This window comes from Geotrypetes seraphini, chromosome 3, assembly GCF_902459505.1.
Source record: "Geotrypetes seraphini chromosome 3, aGeoSer1.1, whole genome shotgun sequence".
Lineage (NCBI taxonomy): Eukaryota > Metazoa > Chordata > Amphibia > Gymnophiona > Dermophiidae > Geotrypetes > Geotrypetes seraphini.
In genome coordinates, this window is record NC_047086.1 from 406,663,535 (window position 1) to 406,682,070 (window position 18,536).

The 18,536-nt window shown below is 43.5% G+C and overlaps 1 protein-coding gene across 2 annotated transcripts in view; it reads left to right on the forward strand.

Annotated features, from left to right (window-relative positions):
- Positions 1-18,536, forward strand: part of ACBD3 (acyl-CoA binding domain containing 3) — a 115,875-nt gene that overhangs the window by 49,123 nt on the left and 48,216 nt on the right. For both annotated transcript variants that reach the window (XM_033938785.1, XM_033938786.1), the window contains exons 3-6: positions 1,909-2,049; positions 5,655-5,813; positions 7,225-7,399; positions 16,519-16,714. In XM_033938785.1, the coding sequence (XP_033794676.1) occupies positions 1,909-2,049; positions 5,655-5,813; positions 7,225-7,399; positions 16,519-16,714 (671 nt within the window). The remainder of the gene's footprint in view (positions 1-1,908; positions 2,050-5,654; positions 5,814-7,224; positions 7,400-16,518; positions 16,715-18,536) is intronic.

The window sequence follows — 18,536 nt, forward strand, 5'->3', positions numbered from 1 at the left end:
ATATTGCCTTTGGACTTATTAAAAAGATACCTGATTGAAAATTTAAAGATTTCGTCAAATTGTATTCCCCCTATAAATAAAATCTACTATTTACCAAATAAGAAGATACCCGGAAGACAAGAAGGAGAAAACGAGATTGAGAAAGAGATAAGGAGGAAAAATAATGAAGTAGAATTTGCTAATGTGACCGCTCTTCTTGAACAAACAATTTCTACTGATAATGTTAGAGCTACGCTCTTAGTATCATTCGTTTTCGAGCAAGACGTGAACATGATTATGAAACTATTCTTTAAAAACTCACAGAAATTATTTGGGGAGCAAAAAGTTTGGATATATCCTGATGTTGCAAAGACTACACAAGAACGGAGGAAAGAATTTCTTTCTATGCGTCAAGATACTATAAAATTGGGAGCAACTTTCTTGTTAGCATACCCCTGTAAATGCCTAGTTAGGTATTTGGGAGTTAAATATACATTTTTTTCTCCTAACCACCTGAAGGAATTCTTGGATGTAAAGAAAATCATCAAGGACTGAGGGAAAATAGAAATTAATAGCTGGTGTTTAGAACATAAAGCCTAATCGTTTAATTAAGTTCCTCGTTAAATTTCTCTCAAAAAAGTTTTGATTGACCATCCCCCTATTATGGTGGTCTAAGAAAGGAAAAATTATTTTTATAAGTATGAATCTGTAATACTTCTGTATTGTTTTTTCTTTCCTGTATTTAATGTAACAAGATGTATTCTTGTAAAATTTTGTTGAATAATAGAAATAAAAATTTTAAAAAAAAGAATATGCAGGCATCACACTTAATTTTAATATGAATATAGCACTTAAAGAAGGGAACATTTTTAGTACTGGGCAAATGTAGCATGCATTTCTTTATACTAAAGAAAACGTCTAAAAGTATAAAGTTTAATAGGATACAAAAGAAGCCAGAAATAAGATCCAAAGTGGGGGAAAAGAGAGAGAGATTCATAAGTGTGCTTTACAGTATGGGGACGGAGTTAAACTGGAGTTGCTGCCAGAAATAAGGGTGCAAATTAGGGCAGGGGGAAGCCACTGTATATACTCGAATATAAGGCGATGCAAGTATAAGATGAGGTACCCTTCCCCCCCCCCCAAAAAAAAAGGACTCAAATATATGATGGGGGGAGTGGTTAATATTCATGTGCCCTCACATATTTATAATAATTAAATGATTTGACAAGTGAGATAAATCTTTATATGCTTGTAATATATACCCTGGTATATGCAGGGTAGTGAGTGTCACGCTGGAATTTTGCTTGCTTAGATGCAGTGGTTGATGGACCTTCTGCTTGGGCAGATGTGTACTGCTTTGTTCCAGAAAATTATCTGTTTTTCATTGAGTTCCTTACACATCCAGGGAGGATGGAAGGAAATGTATTTTTGAAGAGTTAAATTATTTAATTATAATATTGTATATTATTATTTTAAGAATGAAGATGAGGATGGGAGAAAATGATTGTTTAATGTAATAATTGTATAGTTAATAGTGTATGTTGTGCAATATTTCTGATTTACCATTTGTATTGCACTATCAAAGTTTGAAAATCAATAAAGATTTCTATTAAAAAAAAAAAAAAAGTTATTTCTCCATATTTTTCATACTTCTGCTTGCTGGATTGATGTGTTGATCCCAACAGGATTCTTCTTTAAATAAATTGTGATGCTTATTCTGTTATCACTTCAGACAAAGATTTAGGCTTCCGGAAATGTTTTGGAATTTAATGATATTTTGTTTTGGTTTTGAGCCGTTTTAAGAACTGCTATTCTGCAACAGATGACTTGAGGTAAAGAAAGTTAGCATAGAAGGTGTAAATGAAAAGACAAGAATGCTGCTGTTCCGTGTCTATGCATGGTGACTGATTTGTTTTACTATTCCTACAGGAAAGAATGGGCTGCGTTGGGGAACATAAGCAGGGAAGATGCCATGACACAGTTTGTCCACCTCTTAAACAGGTGTTGTCATCTTTTCTCTACGTACGTCACATCCCATAAAATAGAGAAAGAAGAACAAGAAAGGAGAAGGTAAAAGCCCTTTCTATTCTTTCTTTGCTTCTTCAGACACAGCTGTCTCCCACTTCTTCTCCCACTTTGACGCTTGCATTTTTTGGTTTTGCTTCCCACTTTCTTAAGGGTGCTAGTAAGGATTTCTATTTGGTCTCTGCTGCTAAGATTTTACTTAGAGAAGAGGTGGGCAAACAACCCATGGACCACATCTGATCCAAGGATGTTGGTCTATGAAGGTGAGTTTGATGGTGAGGCCAAAGTAATATCAGGTTAGAAGCGATGATGCTGTCTGCCCCTCTGTTCGAAAGGGTGCCAACTCCACAAAAAGAGAAGTTGAACAACGTTTTATGTTGATGTTCCCTAGGGTCTCAAACAAAACCATGGGCAAAAATTTTGGCCCAATCCATATTGTTTCATGACTTATAGGCAGCTGAGTGGAGGCCATTTATGATACGTCTTGCTTTGCCAAGTACTTTTCTAAATGACTGCTCAAAATGGGCGTTAAGTTGTGCTGTGTTCACTGCATGCAAGCCTAGACATGCAAATGTATCACATTTGCAAGAAACTGTCATGTCATGTCAGCAGTGTGTTAAGCAGAGAGATTTTGGAAACAGTGGCTGCCTTGATGGACAGGTCCTGGCCCATCCTGATGTTTTATTTATCTTTATGAAACTATGACTTAGGCATTCTATTTCCATCACTTGTTTTCTTGTTGTGTTCTTATAAATTTTTCTTGATTCCTTTCACATTTCTTTTATTATCTTTGTGACCTTTTATTCTATCTTATGGAGGTTAACAATGAATCAGGTCCTTATAATATTGATATAGTATTGATTTATGATGGTTCTGAATGCCACAAACCATCAAGTTTTTTATTTTGGCCAAAGTAGCTTAAAGACCATCAACAATTTCTCTTCAGAAGATCAAGAATTCATAAAAAGACGCTCTGGACTTTTGAGTTTATCGGTGGAATCTAGGATTTGTTCTTAGCATGAAGCTTTGATTCTGACCAAATTTGAATTTCTACAGAAATCCTGCTGTGTTTCCTTCAAGACAAAACATGTGCCTCAGGCCGCGCCCCCAGGTGGGACCTAAGGCTCCAGGGCCTATTCTGATTGGCCCACGTGCCTTAGGCCCCACCAGTAGGCGGAGCTTTAGGATGGATGGGCCAATCCGGCCTCATTCCTTCGTTGGCTGCCTGCCGGACAGGCGGGTTTGGCTCCCGTCTGTCCGGCCAACTACCAAAGGTACGGGGAAGGGGGGTGGGGGGGTCGTGGGGGTCGCTAGGGGGATCGCGGGTCGGCTGGGGGGGGCGGTCGGAGGTTCTTGGGGGGGGGCGGTCGTTGGGGGGAGGGGGGTTTGCGTCGAGGGCAGGAGGGCCTAGGATCCCTCCTGCCCGTAATGTAGTGCGAGGTGGGGGTAGGGGGTCGCCGTGGCCAGGAGGGTTTGGGCTCCCTCCTGGCCCGATATTGTCGGGGAGTCGGCGGTCCTTCGGGGTGGGGGTGCGAGCGTCCTTCCAGATGATGAATTGGGCATCGGGCGGGGTGTGAAATATGTAAAAAAAAATTTGTATACCGCGCTCAGGCATATAACGCGCGAAGGGTATGCGTGGTACGTAAAAACGCGTATAACGCGCGCGTTATATCTGCGAAAATACGGTACACAATAGAGATAAGATAAAAAAGTGACATCACCTTTTTGTCGTTATATCTTTGGTTCCAGTTGGCTGCAAAGCCTCCAAGTGCAAATCCTAGACTGATTACTGGTCCACTTATGGCCTGAAACGAAGTACAGGTCAGGAGCAAGGAGGAATCAAAGTAGGCCTTAAATTTTACCATTTTTCACATAGTTTGTTGACCCATAAAAAGGAAGGCAAGCTCATGTTCAGTTCCAAACTTTGCACAGCAACTTAATCCCAAAAAATTCAGGTTTTGTTGGGCTGCAGCGCCTGGACAAAGTGGCTGTTTTGTGTTACGTGGAGCATGGCACTCTGAAGGTGACCTGTAAGTCTCAAACCAACTGAGATCCAGCCCAAAATTTTTGCATGGTTTTGTTTGAGACCGTAGGGAACATCAACATACATTTTGTTCAATTTGGAGGAGGTTGATGTGGAATGGCCCAAGTGGCTGTATTTCTATGGAGAATTTAGATATTCAAGTGATTTCTCTCTTTTTTTTGGTTCATTTATTAAGTTTTCCAAAACAGAATTTCAATAATATATTACCAACTTACATTACAATCCAACAACCCCCCTCCCCCAACTCAGTGTGTAATATTCTTGACTTTGAAAAGTAACATAGAAACATGATGGCAGATAAAGGCCAAATGGCCCATCTAGTCTGCCCATCTGCAGTAACCATTATCTCTTTCTCTCTCCGAGAGATCCCACATGCCTATCTCAGGCCCTTTTGAATTCAGACACAGTCTGTCTCCACTACCTCTTCTGGGAGACTGTTCCATGCATCTACCACCCTTTGTGTAAAAAAGTATTTCCTGAAATTACTCTGGAGCCCATCACCTCTTAACTTCATCCTATGCCTTCTCATTGCAGAGTTTCCTTTCAAATGAAAGAGACTCGACTCATGTGCATTTCCTCAGGGAAAATATTTTCCTATTAGCTGTCAGTGGTAAGAGCGGATACCGTAGCTGGTTTTAAGAAAGGTTTGGACAAGTTCCTGGAGGAAAAGTCCACAGTCTGTTATGGGGGAAGCCATTGCTTGCTACCCTTTGGGTTTTGGCCAGGTACTAGTGACCTGGATTGGCCACCGTGAGAATAGGTTATTGGTCTGGCCCGTGTGAAAAGAAGAGTCCAGCAGGAGGTGCTCTTCATCTTTATGTGCAGAATTTTCAAAAGCATGATTTCTGAGAAATTGTCTCTTATTAGACTTGCTGGCAAGCTCCATGACTGTTTCCTTGTAGATTTTTCTTTGAAACTACTGATTTTGCCCATTATGTTTCATGCACAGAACCTCCTTTTTTGTCAATTTTATTTAGTTTTTATTCAGTTCTGCTAGCTGCCCTTTTTGGGGCAAAATGGTCCTGGAAGTGAACAAGGGAAACAAATATTTGCATCTTGAAGATATTATTGATAACTCAGATTCCCAAGGATCCCATTCTATCATCTGGTTTTAATTATGGATTTTTTTTTCTCACATCAGCATAACCAACATTGTTACCAGGAAGCAGATTCTGGGTAGAGCTAGGTCGATGCACTGGGGGTATTGTAGAGTGCATCTGGGGAATAGTTGATGAGCCAGGAATAAAGGGGAACATCTGTCACCATAGGGGGGGGGGTTTCTTGGGATAAGAAAATGAAATGCCAGAAAATATGGTTTTATTGATACTCTTCTAGAAAAATATGTTCTGAAATGATTTTTGTTGTTTGACAAGTTGGGCAATCAAAGTTTGGTACATGAACTTTACATGCAGCAGCCTAGTTTTGCTAAACTATGTGACTAGTACCAAGTAAAGAGGACATTACGTACCTGAATGTATTTCTCATTGTGTGTATAATGGAAGTGTCCCGCTGAAAGCAGCCGTGTACAGCAGTTGTCTAAACAGAACCCTCTCCACTTGCATTTGGTTGTGTTCCCTTCATTTATGCCAGATCTGCTGTTTTGAAGGAGGGAAGAGGAAGAACGGAGGCGTCAGGAAGAAGAGGAACGTGAGCGTTTAAAGGAGCAAGAGGAGAGACTGAGGCGAGAGGAAGAGGAGAGACTGAGGCGAGAGGAAGAGGAGAGGAGGCGGATAGAGGAAGAGAGGTATCGCATGGAACAGCAGAAGTAAGCACACTGTTATTTCTGTACATTTTATCACTGGGTAAATTCCTTAAAATACCAGCTTGGTTTAACCTCTTCCTCAGATGGTCACTCTTTTAAAATAGAAGGTGTACATATTTTTATCATGACCCATCCCTTCTTAAAACCCCTCTCCTGAATCATCTGTGTTAATGAGGTCAGCGTTGGGTTCTCAAGAACTTACCAACAAACTTAATATCTTTGTGGGAGTGAAGTGGATATTTTAATTAATAGGATGTTAGAAAATCCGGTAGCCTTGACATATGATACTATTTTATTTGGAACAACTATGAGAGCAAGGAGTCAAATCTCGTCAAATAACAACAAACTTTTATTTATTTTAACTGGAGTAGCAATACAACAAATAACATACAATTGGTAAAAGTATGACAGGTTAAATTACAATTTCTGATGGAATTATGTATGTCATATATACTAAACTAAACTAAACCTTAAGTTTATATACCGCATCATCTCCACAGATGTGGAGCTCGGCACGGTTTACAAGAACTTAAAATATAGGAAGAGAAAGAAAAAAAAAATGTTTACAAAATGGAACTTACAATAGCAACGCAAAAAGGTTATTTTAGTAAATTTCAGAAAATCTGGGGACCATTAACAGATTTTTGTAATGAATGATTAACTTTTCCCATGATAAGATATTTGATTAGGGGGGAAAAGGGGTGGGTTTTACTTGTTGTTATATAATACATGAGTATTTGAATAGTTTTCACAGTAAGGATGATTTTATGTATTATTGAATAGGAAGGGAGGGGTGGGGGATTATTATATTCAATTAGAATGATTTAAATTTTAGATTTCTTACATAATATTTAAAATATTATAGAATATTAATTTGTAATGAAATGTTAAACTGTATGGTTATATGAGAGTTAATCAAGTGTGTATCTTTAAGTTCATATGAGTTTAATTGCTATACTTGTTGTAACATAAAAAAATGAATAAAGAATTTTTTTTAAAAAAAGAAGTGAATATTTTAAACGGAGGGTTTTGTTTTGTAATGAGCATGTACTTATGCATGGAAGTGCCCTCGAATGGAATTGTGTAGGTCTGTGGATGGCGTGAATGGACCCACCATGTGTAGCTCTTGGCCATTCTTGTGCACACTACTGTCGTTCCATATGTAAAGAGCACTAGTCTATATAAATGTAAGCTTCATTATATAGAATGAAGGGGATGGGTCCAAAAAGTAGTCTCTGTGTAAGTGCTTCAGTGATCCAGTGTGATGCTGCCGTCTCATCAGACTCCTCCTAGATCTCCACGCTGTAGGGGTGAGATTGTTGTGTTACAAAGCTGGCATTTTGTGCCTGGGATGTGATGGAAGTGTCGGCCTGGCCCTTGATTGCTTGCCTTGCTGTGTGTTTTCCTTGCCCAGGCAGCAGATAATGGCAGCCCTGAACTCACAGACGGCAGTGCAGTTCCAACAGTACGCGGCCCAGCAGTACCCGGGTAACATGGAGCAGCAGCAGTTGCTCATCCGGCAGCTCCAGGAGCAACATTACCAGCAGTACATGCAGCAGCTCTACCAAGTGCAGCTGGCCCAGCAGCAGGTACTTATCAGGGAACGTGACTGAAGGTCCCATGAATGAAGAGCTTTGTTATGTGGGCATCCCGTGTATCCTCCCTTAAGACCTAAGCGGTTCACAAAATTCATACAGAATTATAAAAACATGATTTACATTTAGCAAAAGAACTCTCCAGCTTTTTGAACTTCTGCATAAAAGCATCCCTGCCACTGCGATTACTGAGGCCCTCGTTTTTGCACAGTGTAAATTTATTAACCCTTCATATTTTACGGGTAACCAATGACGTTTTAGCAAGGTGTCGCATGATCAGATCTGCTCCCTCCACAAATCACCCGTGCTGCTGCATTCTGAACAACTTGCAAAGCAAGTGGCATGAAATTCGAACGCCATGACAATTAGGAGCAAGAAAGATTGGCAGCTTTAGCGGGTTGAGCTTCTGAGTTTGCCCCTGAAGAAGGACACGAAACGCCAATGACTCTGTGCTTCTACACATAAGCGATATCACATTTATGATGGATTTTTATGGTCCATTTTAAGTAGAGTATAAGTTAGATTTAACATTTGAAGTTTCCCACTTTCACTGCACTTTAGTCAGATAAGATGGACACTTGTGAATATATATGATGTTTTGGGGTCGTTCCTACGGTGATAAAAAAGAAGTTTCCTCAAGAACTGACTTTTTTACCAAATTTACTATAAGAAGTGTTGATTATTAAAAAATGATGATCTATTGGCTTTATTGCTGACTGCTGATTGTGCTCTGAGAGTTGGGAATCTAAGAGCAGGTTTCTCTCAATTATTTGTTCTAACCTCCTCTGACATTGAGGCTTTTTGTGATTTTTTTCAACTTGCAAAGCTCTCTATCTTGCAGATGCCATCCTTTAAATCCAATGCATTGCAATTTCTAGCTCTTTGGGTGGGGGGGTCCCTTTATATTCAAATATGGACCATTGTACTACATGGTTCGATACACTATATACGGCTGGGTGGCTACTTTTAGAGCCTGCTGGCTTATCCAGGGTCTTGGAATCTATCTTCCTTTTCTCTTCCTTTGGTTGCTGTAGTTAACCCAATTGTGTAGGCTTCCACCGCTGCTACCCATGTTGTGACACACTTTTTCTTGTTTTGCTCCAGTGGTGCCTTTGGGGTATTTTCTGGTTATAGCCAGGGATTTTGTTTGCCTTGATCCTTTGCATTTTGTTTTGTTTTACATGGGAGGGGGAGAGGGGATTTTGGAAAAAATATGGATGATGAACTTTGTATTATGTTGGCTGTTGTTCTTTTGCTGTTTTCTATGGTGTCATCAATAAAAAATTGTTTAATACAGTGTATTGCAATAATCTAGCCTATGGATGCTAACAGTTTGAGCAACAATCCAAAAATCATAATTTGATAATATCAATTTTAATCTACTAAGTACTCGCATCTAGAAGAAAGCAGACTTGATCTCAGCTAGTAAAGTAGACTCTAGCCAGACTCCCAATATTTGAAATCGCTTATGTATTGAAATTCTCAAATTGCTGATTTCACCATATTGTGACACAGGGAAAAAATTTGTCCCTGTCCCCGCAACCACTGTCCTTGCCCCCTCCCCGAGGCATCCATACAAGCCTCAGTACTGCAATATTTAGCTTATTCCTTCCTTATAAATCAAAGTTATCCCAGGACAAGCAGGCAGCATATTCTTGACTGATGGGTGACGGCACCGACGGAGCCCCGGTACGGACAATTTTAGAGTGATTGCACTCTAAGAACTTGGAAAGTTCTAGCAGGCCGCACCGCGCACGCGCGAGTGCCTTCCCGCCCGACGGAGGCGCGCGGTCCCCAGTTTCTTAGTTTCCGCGGAGCTAAGAAGACGCGTTCTTTTCAACGGCCGTTGAAAAGACCTTTTTTCGCCTTCCCGCTCGCGAAAATCTTGTGTGGAAGTAAATCTTCCTTCTTTTATTATCGTTTCATTGTTTTGTTTTTTTTAAAAAAAAACAAAAAACCCTTTCTTTTTTTCTCTCGGGTTTGCCCCGGCGGGGCCTATTGCCATCATCGAGGCCTCGGCCTTTGATTTGGCAGAAGCCGTTTTTATTTTCATGCCCCCTCAGCCAGGGTTCAAGAAGTGCCAGCGGTGTACACGGCCCATTTCTCTGACCGACCCACACAACTGGTGTTTACAGTGCCTGGGTCCGGATCAAAGAGAATGTTGAAAAACCGTCAAATTCAACAGAAATTACTTTTCGGTGCCGAAATGGCTGACTCTGCGGCATCGACACCGGCATCGGCTCCTTCGCATTCGGCACCCACTTCTTCGACGCCGCACAACACCGCGCCGGCGTCGCACCAGTCAGGTAAGCCGGCTAAGAAGCCTTCCCCGCTGGAGCGCCCTCCGGTCTCTGTGGCAGCGAGTCCAGTCCTGCCGACCATGAGGCGCCCGCACAAACGCTCCGCCCCTATAGAGGTGAGTCCCTCGTCTTCGGGCTCCTCATCCTCTGGGCGTCGAGCGGCACCACAGGTACCGCAGAAAAAGAAAGCGGTACCGATGCCTTCGCTGGACGAGCGAATTGCAGCCGTCCTTCAGGTGCAACTTAAAGAGCAGTTGCAGCAGCTCCTTCCTGCTCTATTGGCACCGAGCCTTCCAGTCCCGGTCCGGACTGAGCCACCGGTACCGACAGTGGGGCAGCCTCTATTGTCCGCCTCCTCTCTATCGGTACCGATCCATTCGGCTTCCTCGGTCTCCCTGCCGGTTCTGGCACCGGAACCGAGAGCGCTGCATCAGGCTGTTCAAATGGCACCGATACAAACTTTAACTTCTCCCGGTACTGCTTCTTTGAGGTCGGGTAAGTCGGTACGTAAAACCCGACACCTTGAACCCTCGACACCGGAGTCTCGGGATCGCAGTTTCCAAATTAGGGATCCTGATCTGTGGGGTGACTCCGAAGAGCCTCTTCTCTCTGAAGGTGAATGTTCATCTGGTGAAGAGGATCCTTCTGTTCAAGATCCATCCTCTAAACCAGATACTGCCTCTTTCACCTCTTTCTTGAAAGAGATGTGTGAGTCTCTTTCTATTCCTTTGGAGGCTGAGTCCAAGAAATCCAAAGCGTTCCTTGATGCACTGGACTTTGACCAGCCTCCACGGGAATTTCTCAAATTACCCCTCCATGATATTTTGAGGGAAACCTTTTATAAAAATCTTGAGACTCCTTTGACTATCCCAGGAGCTCCTCGTAAATTGGACTCCTTATATAAAGTCATCCCCATACCTGGCTTTGATAAACCGCAGCTTCCACACGAATCTCTATTGGTGGAATCTACTCTGAAAAAGTCTGCGGGAGCTAGTGTGTACGCCTCAGTCCCTCCTGGCAGAGAAGGGAAAGCCATGGACAAATTTGGTAAGAGATTATACCAAAATGCTATGTTGGCTAACCGGTCAGGGAATTATGCTTTTCATTTCTCCTTTTATCTGAAGCATCTCATTCAGAATCTGGCTTCCTTTGAGAAATACCTCCCTGACCGCAAGAGATCTGCTTTTCGCCAATGTTCTTCCTCTCTTCTCCAGCTTCAAAAGTTCATGGTCCGTTCTATCTATGACACCTTCGAACTCACCTCTAGAGCCACAGCCATGATTGTTGCCATGCGTCGTCTAGCCTGGCTCAGGGTATCGGAGCTTGACGTCAACCATCAAGATCGCCTGGCTAATGCTCCATGCCTAGGGGATGAACTTTTTGGTGATTCCATGGATTCCACCACACAAAAGTTGTCTGCACATGAGACTCGATGGGACACTCTTCTTAAAACCAAAAAGAAGACTCCACCTGTCCACCCTTTTCGTCAGCAATCGGCCTATCAGCGTCGTTATGTGGCTAGACCCTTACCACAAGCTCCTCAGCAGCCTAGGCATCAGCGTTAACAACAAAGGCAACCCCCTCGGACGCAACAGCAGCAACAGGTGAAACCTCCTCCACCACAGAAGTCCACGCAACCCTTTTGACTTCGTTCTCCAGGGCATAGCCAGTGTTTTACCATCTGCCCATCTTCCTCAACCCATAGGAGGACGTCTTTCTCTGTACCTCAGCCGTTGGGAGACCATCACCTCGGACCAGTGGGTCCTCAACATCATCCGCCACGGCTACTCTCTCAACTTTCAGACTCTTCCTATCCAAAGTCTGCCAAGAGAGTCTGCTTTGAACACTCCTCAGTCCTCCCTTCTTCTACAAGAAGTTCAATCCCTCCTTCTTCTGAACGCCATAGAGGAAGTTCCTCTAGATCAGAAGGGGCAGGGATTCTACTCCCGTTACTTTCTGGTCCCCAAAAAAACAGGAGATCTCAGACCCATTTTAGATCTTCGCGATCTCAACAAATGCTTGGTCAAGGAAAAATTCAGAATGCTTTCTCTGGCCACTCTTTACCCTCTTCTCAATCAATGCGACTGGGTATGCTCCCTCGATCTCAAAGAGGCATACACTCACATTCCGGTCAATCTGGCCTCCAGACAGTACCTCCGCTTCATGATCAATCACTGTCATTACCAGTACAAGGTGTTACCCTTCGGTCTTGCCTCCTCTCCCAGAGTGTTCACCAAATGCCTAATTGTGGTGGCTGCTTTTCTACGCTCTCATCATCTTCAGGTCTTCCCTTACCTGAACGACTGGTTAATCAAGGCCACTTCCTCTCAGGCGGTGCTCCTTGCCACCGACCAGACCATCCTTTTTCTACGACTTCTGGGGTTCGAGATCAATCTACCCAAATCTCATCTCATCCCTACTCAGAGACTTCAATTCATAGGAGCGGTCTTGGACACAGTCCTCATGAGAGCATTCCTGCCGTCCAACCGTCTTCAGACTCTTCAATCTCTATGCCAGCAGGTGCTTCCACAACGCTCCATCTCTGCCAAGCAAATGATGATACTCTTGGGTCACATGGCCTCGACAGTTCATGTCACCCCCTTCGCACGTCTTCACCTGCGCACTCCTCAGTGGACCCTAGCTACCCAGTGGTCCCAAGCGACGGATCCTTGCTCACGACACATATTTGTGACATCATCTCTTCGTAAGTCTCTGCAATGGTGGTTGATATCTTCCAATCTCTCCAGAGGTCTTCTGTTCCATCTACCTCCTCATCAACTAGTCATCACCACCGACGCCTCCCCTTATGCCTGGGGAGCTCACTTGAATGAGTTTCAAACTCAGGGCCTTTGGACAGCTCAGGAAGAGAAGCATCACATCAATTTCCTGGAACTCCGGGCGATGTTTTATGCCCTCAAGGCTTTTCAACATCTTCTCTTTCCTCAGGTTCTGCTACTTTGCACAGACAATCAAGTTGCAATGTACTACATCAACAAATAGGGTGGGACAGGCTCTCGCCTTTTGTGTCAAGAAGCCCAAAAGATTTGGTCTTGGGCGACAGATCACCAATTATTCCTGAAGGCTGTCTACATTCAGGGAGAGCAGAATTCCTTAGCGGACAATCTCAGCAGAATTCTCCAGCTCCACGAATGGACTCTCAATCCTTTGACTCTCCAGTCCATTTTCGCTCAATGGGGCACTCCTCAGATAGACCTCTTTGCAGCTCCTCACAATCATCAGCTGCCCCACTTCTGCTCCAGACTCTACTCTCCTCACCGTCTGGCGGCAGATGTATTTCTTCTGGATTGGTCCAATCTGTTCCTGTATGCTTTCCCTCCTCTGCCTCTCATGTTACGAACCTTGTTCAAGCTCAAGAGGGAACAAGCCACCATGATTCTAATTGCTCCATGGTGGCCCAGGCAACATTGGTTCTCCCTTCTACTTCAACTCAGTTCCAGGGAACCTTTTCTTCTTCCACTATATCCTTCTCTGCTTACACAGCATCAGGAGACCCTTCTGCATCCCAACCTCCAGTCTCTGCACCTGACAGCTTGGTATCTCTCGGGCTGACTTCAACTGATCCTCTTCTGTCTCAGCCCGTTCGTTCTATTCTGGATGCTTCCAGGAAACCGGCCACTCTGCAATGTTACCATCAGAAGTGGACACGGTTTTCTTCTTGGTGTCTTCATCATCATCATGATCCCACTTCCCTTACAGTGGAGACCTTGTTAGATTATTTTCTTTCTTTGTCTGACTCTGGTCTCAAGTCTACTTCCATCAGAGTCCACCTCAGTGCTATTTCTGCTTTTCATGAGCCAGTTCATGGGAAACTTCTCTCAGCTCATCCTTTGGTTTCCAGATTCATGCGGGGTCTTTTCAATGTGAAACCACCTCTTAAGCCCCCTCCTGTAATCTGGGATCTCAATGTGGTTCTTTCCGCCTTAATGAAGCCTCCATTTGAACCTTTGGCTACAGCTCCTTTCAAGTTTCTCACTTGGAAAGTGGTCTTCCTTATTGCTCTTACCTCTGCCAGGAGGGTCAGTGAGCTGCATGCACTAGTTGCTGATCCACCTTTTACAGTCTTTCATCACGACAAGGTGGTTCTGCGTACACATCCAAAGTTTCTCCCTAAGGTTGTCTCTGAATTTCATCTCAACCAATCGATTGTTCTACCTGTATTCTTTACGAAACCTCATTCTCACTCTGGAGAACAGGCTTTACATACTTTGGACTGTAAACGGGCTGTAGCTTTCTATTTAGACTGTACTAAGCCCCACAGATCAACTCCACAACTCTTTCTGTCCTTTGATCCGAATAAATTGGGACGCCCCGTTTCTAAACGTACGTTGTCCAATTGGCTTGCAGCGTGCATTTCATTCTGTTATGCTCAGTCCGGACTGACACTGGAAGGTTCTGTCACTGCCCATAGAGTTCGAGCTATGGCAGCATCTGTAGCTTTCCTCCATTCAACTCCTATTGAGGAAATCTGCAAGGCTGCTACTTGGTCCTCAGTTCATACTTTTACATCTCATTATTGTCTGGATGCTTTTTCCAAACGGGATGGACACTTCGGCCAATCTGTTTTGCAAAATTTGTTTTCCTAATGGCCAACCTTCCCTCCATCCCTCTTTTTGTTAGCTTGGAGGTCACCCATCAGTCAAGAATATGCTGCCTGCTTGTCCTGGGATAAAGCACAGTTACTTACCGTAACAGGTGTTATCCAGGGACAGCAGGCAGATATTCTTGCGTCCCACCCACCTCCCCGGGTTGGCTTCTTAGCTGGCTTATCCTAACTGGGGACCGCGCGCCTCCGTCGGGCGGGAAGGCACTCGCGCGTGCGCGGTGCGGCCTGCTAGAACTTTTCAAGTTCTTAGAGTGCAATCACTCTAAAATTGTCTGTACCTGGGCTCCGTCGGTGCCGTCACCCATCAGTCAAGAATATCTGCCTGCTATCCCTGGATAACACCTGTTACGGTAAGTAACTGTGCTTTCTGGATGCTGAACTAGAGAAAGAGATGTTCAGCTGGCAGGGCTTTGTTTATAAATTTTTATCAACACAACTAATATACTACTTTATCCTAAATAAATAGAAATGTTTTTTTCTATCTTTGTTGTCTGGTTTCTGCTTCCCTCATCTTCTCATTCAATTCCTTCCATCCACTGTCTGTCTTCTCTCTGTGTCTTTTATTTGCACTATTACTGTGCCTCTCCCTTCACATATACCCCCTCAATTGGTCTGGCACCCATCTTCTTCCCTCCACTCCCCCCATAGTCTGGCATCTCTGTCTTCTTCCCTTTCAGTGTCTTCTCCCCACTTTCTGTTCCCCATTTCCCTTCAGCGTCTTCGCCCCACTTTCTGTTCCCCATTTCCCTTCAGCGTCTTCTCCCCACTCTTTGTCGTCCACATTTCTCTTCACCGTCTTCCCACTTTTGTCGTCCACATTTCCCTTCACAGTCTTCTCCCCACTCTCTGTCGTTCACATTTCTCTTCACTGTCTGTTCCTCTCCATTCTCTGTCGTCCACATTTCCCTTCACCGTCTTTTCCTCTCCACTTTCTGTCGTCCACATTTACCTTCACTGTCTGTTCCTCTCCACTCCCCTTCCCTTCAGCGTCTGTTCCTTTCCTTTTCACCACCACCCTTTTCTCTTGCCACCTCACAGCCCTTCAGCACTCCTTGCGCGGTCTGAGCATCTCGCTCCCTGCCCCTTACCTTCGCGGCGCAAGTTTACAGAGTAACTTGCTCAAACCGCCAGAGCATGCCTGCAGTCGCATGTGTCTGTGGGTGGAAGCTTCTCCTCTGACACAACCAGAACCATGGATCTGATGCCTCTCGCTCTCTCTCGGATCTCCCGCCATTCTCTGTTAGATCCTTTGGAGAAAAGGGAGCTTCCTCCTGAGAAGGCAGATGATCCTATGGCTGCTCAGCTTTTCCACAAGGAAGAGCTACCTATCCTGAGCTAAATGCCAGATACATATAGTATCTCCAGAAAAAGTTTCATTGTATTTGGGATAAATCACTTTGAAAAGAGAAAAGACCCCTGAGGCAAGCAAGAGCCGAAATACTGGCCGTGTCGGGTCATATATTTTGAAATAAAGTATTTTTTGTCCCCATTCTTAAGGCAGTTTCACTCTTGTTGGGTGGTGGTGTTTTCTGCAGCTGTACTCTGAGCAAAGGATTTCAGTGGATTGTCCACGATGACACCAAAATCTTTTTCCTCAGTAGTTCTAATTTGGGGTTTTCTTTTTTATGGTTCAGAATTTTTTTTTCTTTGATAGTCCTCCTCTACATGTAGGTGCATCTTATGGTCAGGTGTGTCTTATAAAGCAAAAAATACAGTAAGTAAAATCTGCTAATTAACCTAGCTTTTGCAGTGCCTGCAAATGTAACAGAAATATTCAACTTGGATATTTTGAGCTCAGACCTGCTTTGAAGTACTTGAGGACTTCATTTGAAAACTAATGACCTGAAAATTTATTTATTTTTATTTTTTCTTTCAAATCTTTTTCAGGTGTAGCCCAAGGTGAGTTAATGTTCAATTGCAGTAGGTATTTTTCCTGTTCCCTGGAGGGCTCACAGTCTATTTTTCCTGACACAATGAAGGGTTTAGTGTTACAAGGCACATCTAGCTTCCCCAGTTCTCATCTTACTGCTATGACCATTCAGCTGCTCCTGGGTTCTCAGCCTGCAAAATGACAAGGGAAGCTGCATTTGGGGATTACAAAAATATGTGTGTTTTGTAAGTTTGCAATTTTAAGAAATCACACTGTGTGATAATTTAATACTGTGCTTTTTTCCTCCTTTTAATTGCAGGCAGCTTTACAGAAACAACAGGAAGCAGCCATTGCAGCAGGAACAGGGATGTCAGTAACTTCAGCTTCCAAAGTCAAAACAGGTTTGACAAGTGACCTCCCTTCAGTCAATGGCCAAACCCATGTGCACACAGATGGCCCTGAAAAAGAGCTGGAAAATGATGCTTTAGAAGAAGCTCTAGAGAATGGACCAAAAGGTAAGAGTTTCAAGTTTATTAAAATTTTTATATAAACGCAATATCAAATATTTTCAATGCGTATAACAATAAAAAAAATTGGAGGGGGAGGACAACTTAAAAACAATTTAAACAGGCAAACATACAATCAATGTACACAATTAATAAGTGATACATAAGGAAAAAGGATTGAATTACAATTATTAAAGAGTAAGAGAACATTTAAGGAAAAACAACATCAGGAGGGTAATTAAAAATGTTTTTCAAATAAAACAAGGTCTAAAAATGAAAGGAAGAAGTTGTGAACTATATATAGATCTGATTAGATATAAATATTTGAACCTGAGATTGTCGATAAAAGAGTTATCCTGTTTATGACTCGAATGCATCTTTGTATAGGTGGCTTTTTAATGTGTTTTTAAATTTTTCTAAAGAAGTTTCACCATACAGATAAACTGGTAACTTGTTCCATAGCTGGGGTGCTATGATTGAAAAAGTTGTAGCTTTTCTGGTGCCTATTATTTTCAGAGACGGGACGGTCAGCAAATGCTGATCTGTTGACCTTAGAGATCTGGCTGGAGAATATGGTATCAAATAACGATGTAAAAATATTGGTGTGTTGGTTTGTTGAATTTTGAAGGTTAATAGTGCAGTTTTATAGATTATTCTATGTGAAATTGGTAGCCAGTGTGCTTTTTTGTAACAGGGGAGTGACATGATCGTATTTTTGGGAGTTAGTAAATAATTTTTATTGCAGTATTTTGTATAATTTGCAACCTTCTTATTTCTTTCTGAGTTATGCCATGGTATAATGTATTGTAGTAATCCAGCCTGGAAATAACCAAGGAATGAATCAGAACATTAAGAGCTTTTGGTTCTAAGACGTTGGCTAAGGATCTAATGAGATGTAGTTTGTAAAAACAGTTTTTAACTACATAAGAACATAAGAAATGCGGGGAGGAAGTGACGTCACCTTGCTGAATGGCAGCGTGAGGCAGAAGCTCTGTTGGGCTTTTGCAAGAAATCGCGAGTGGCGCTTCCACAGCGTTGTTTCTAAGCCGCTATTTTCGGCTGCCGAGGTTCCCCTGCTGATGGCGACCCGAAAACGCCTGGACAAATTTAAATTTTTCGGCGATCCGCCGGAAAAATCGGGCCCGGAGGTGGTGAGTGGCGTGGGAGAGAAAAAAAAGATGGCGGCCGGGCCGACGACTCAGTCCGAGTCGGAAGATGAGGGCATCTCTGACCAGCGGGGGGAGGCTGGAGAGGCACCGAAAAAGTCCATGGCTGCCTGGTTTACAGAGCTCAAGGCTGAAATAATTGGAGTGAGGGGAGATGTGCGGGCGGCGATTGCAGAGCTCCGTATGGAGGTCAGTGAGCTGGGAGCTCGGGTTTCAGCTTCTGAAGACAACGTGGCTGCTCTAACTACCACTGTATCCACTACCTCTGATGTTACGGGTCGCCTATCGACTGAACTCCGGGAACTGCAGGCACAAGTTGAAGACTTGGAGAACCGCTCTCGGAGATGCAACCTGCGTTTCAAAGGCATCCCTGAAACGGAAGCTTTTCGGGACAGTAAAGAGGTGGTGAGAGCCTTTTGTGCACATCTCCTGAGGGCGGATGGAGCTGAAGTTCCTGAGTCTATCGTTTTGGTGCGGGCCCACCGCAGTTTGGGAGCTCCCAGGGCCCAGGGCACACGAGATATAATTGCCTGCTTTGGAGAGTTTACACTGAAGGAACGTATTTTATTGGCGGGCCGCAGACAAGCAGCTCTCCGATGGAAAGATCTGGCAGTGGGGGTTTTCCAAGATTTGGCGTGGTCTACCTTGCAGAAGCGCAGAGCGTT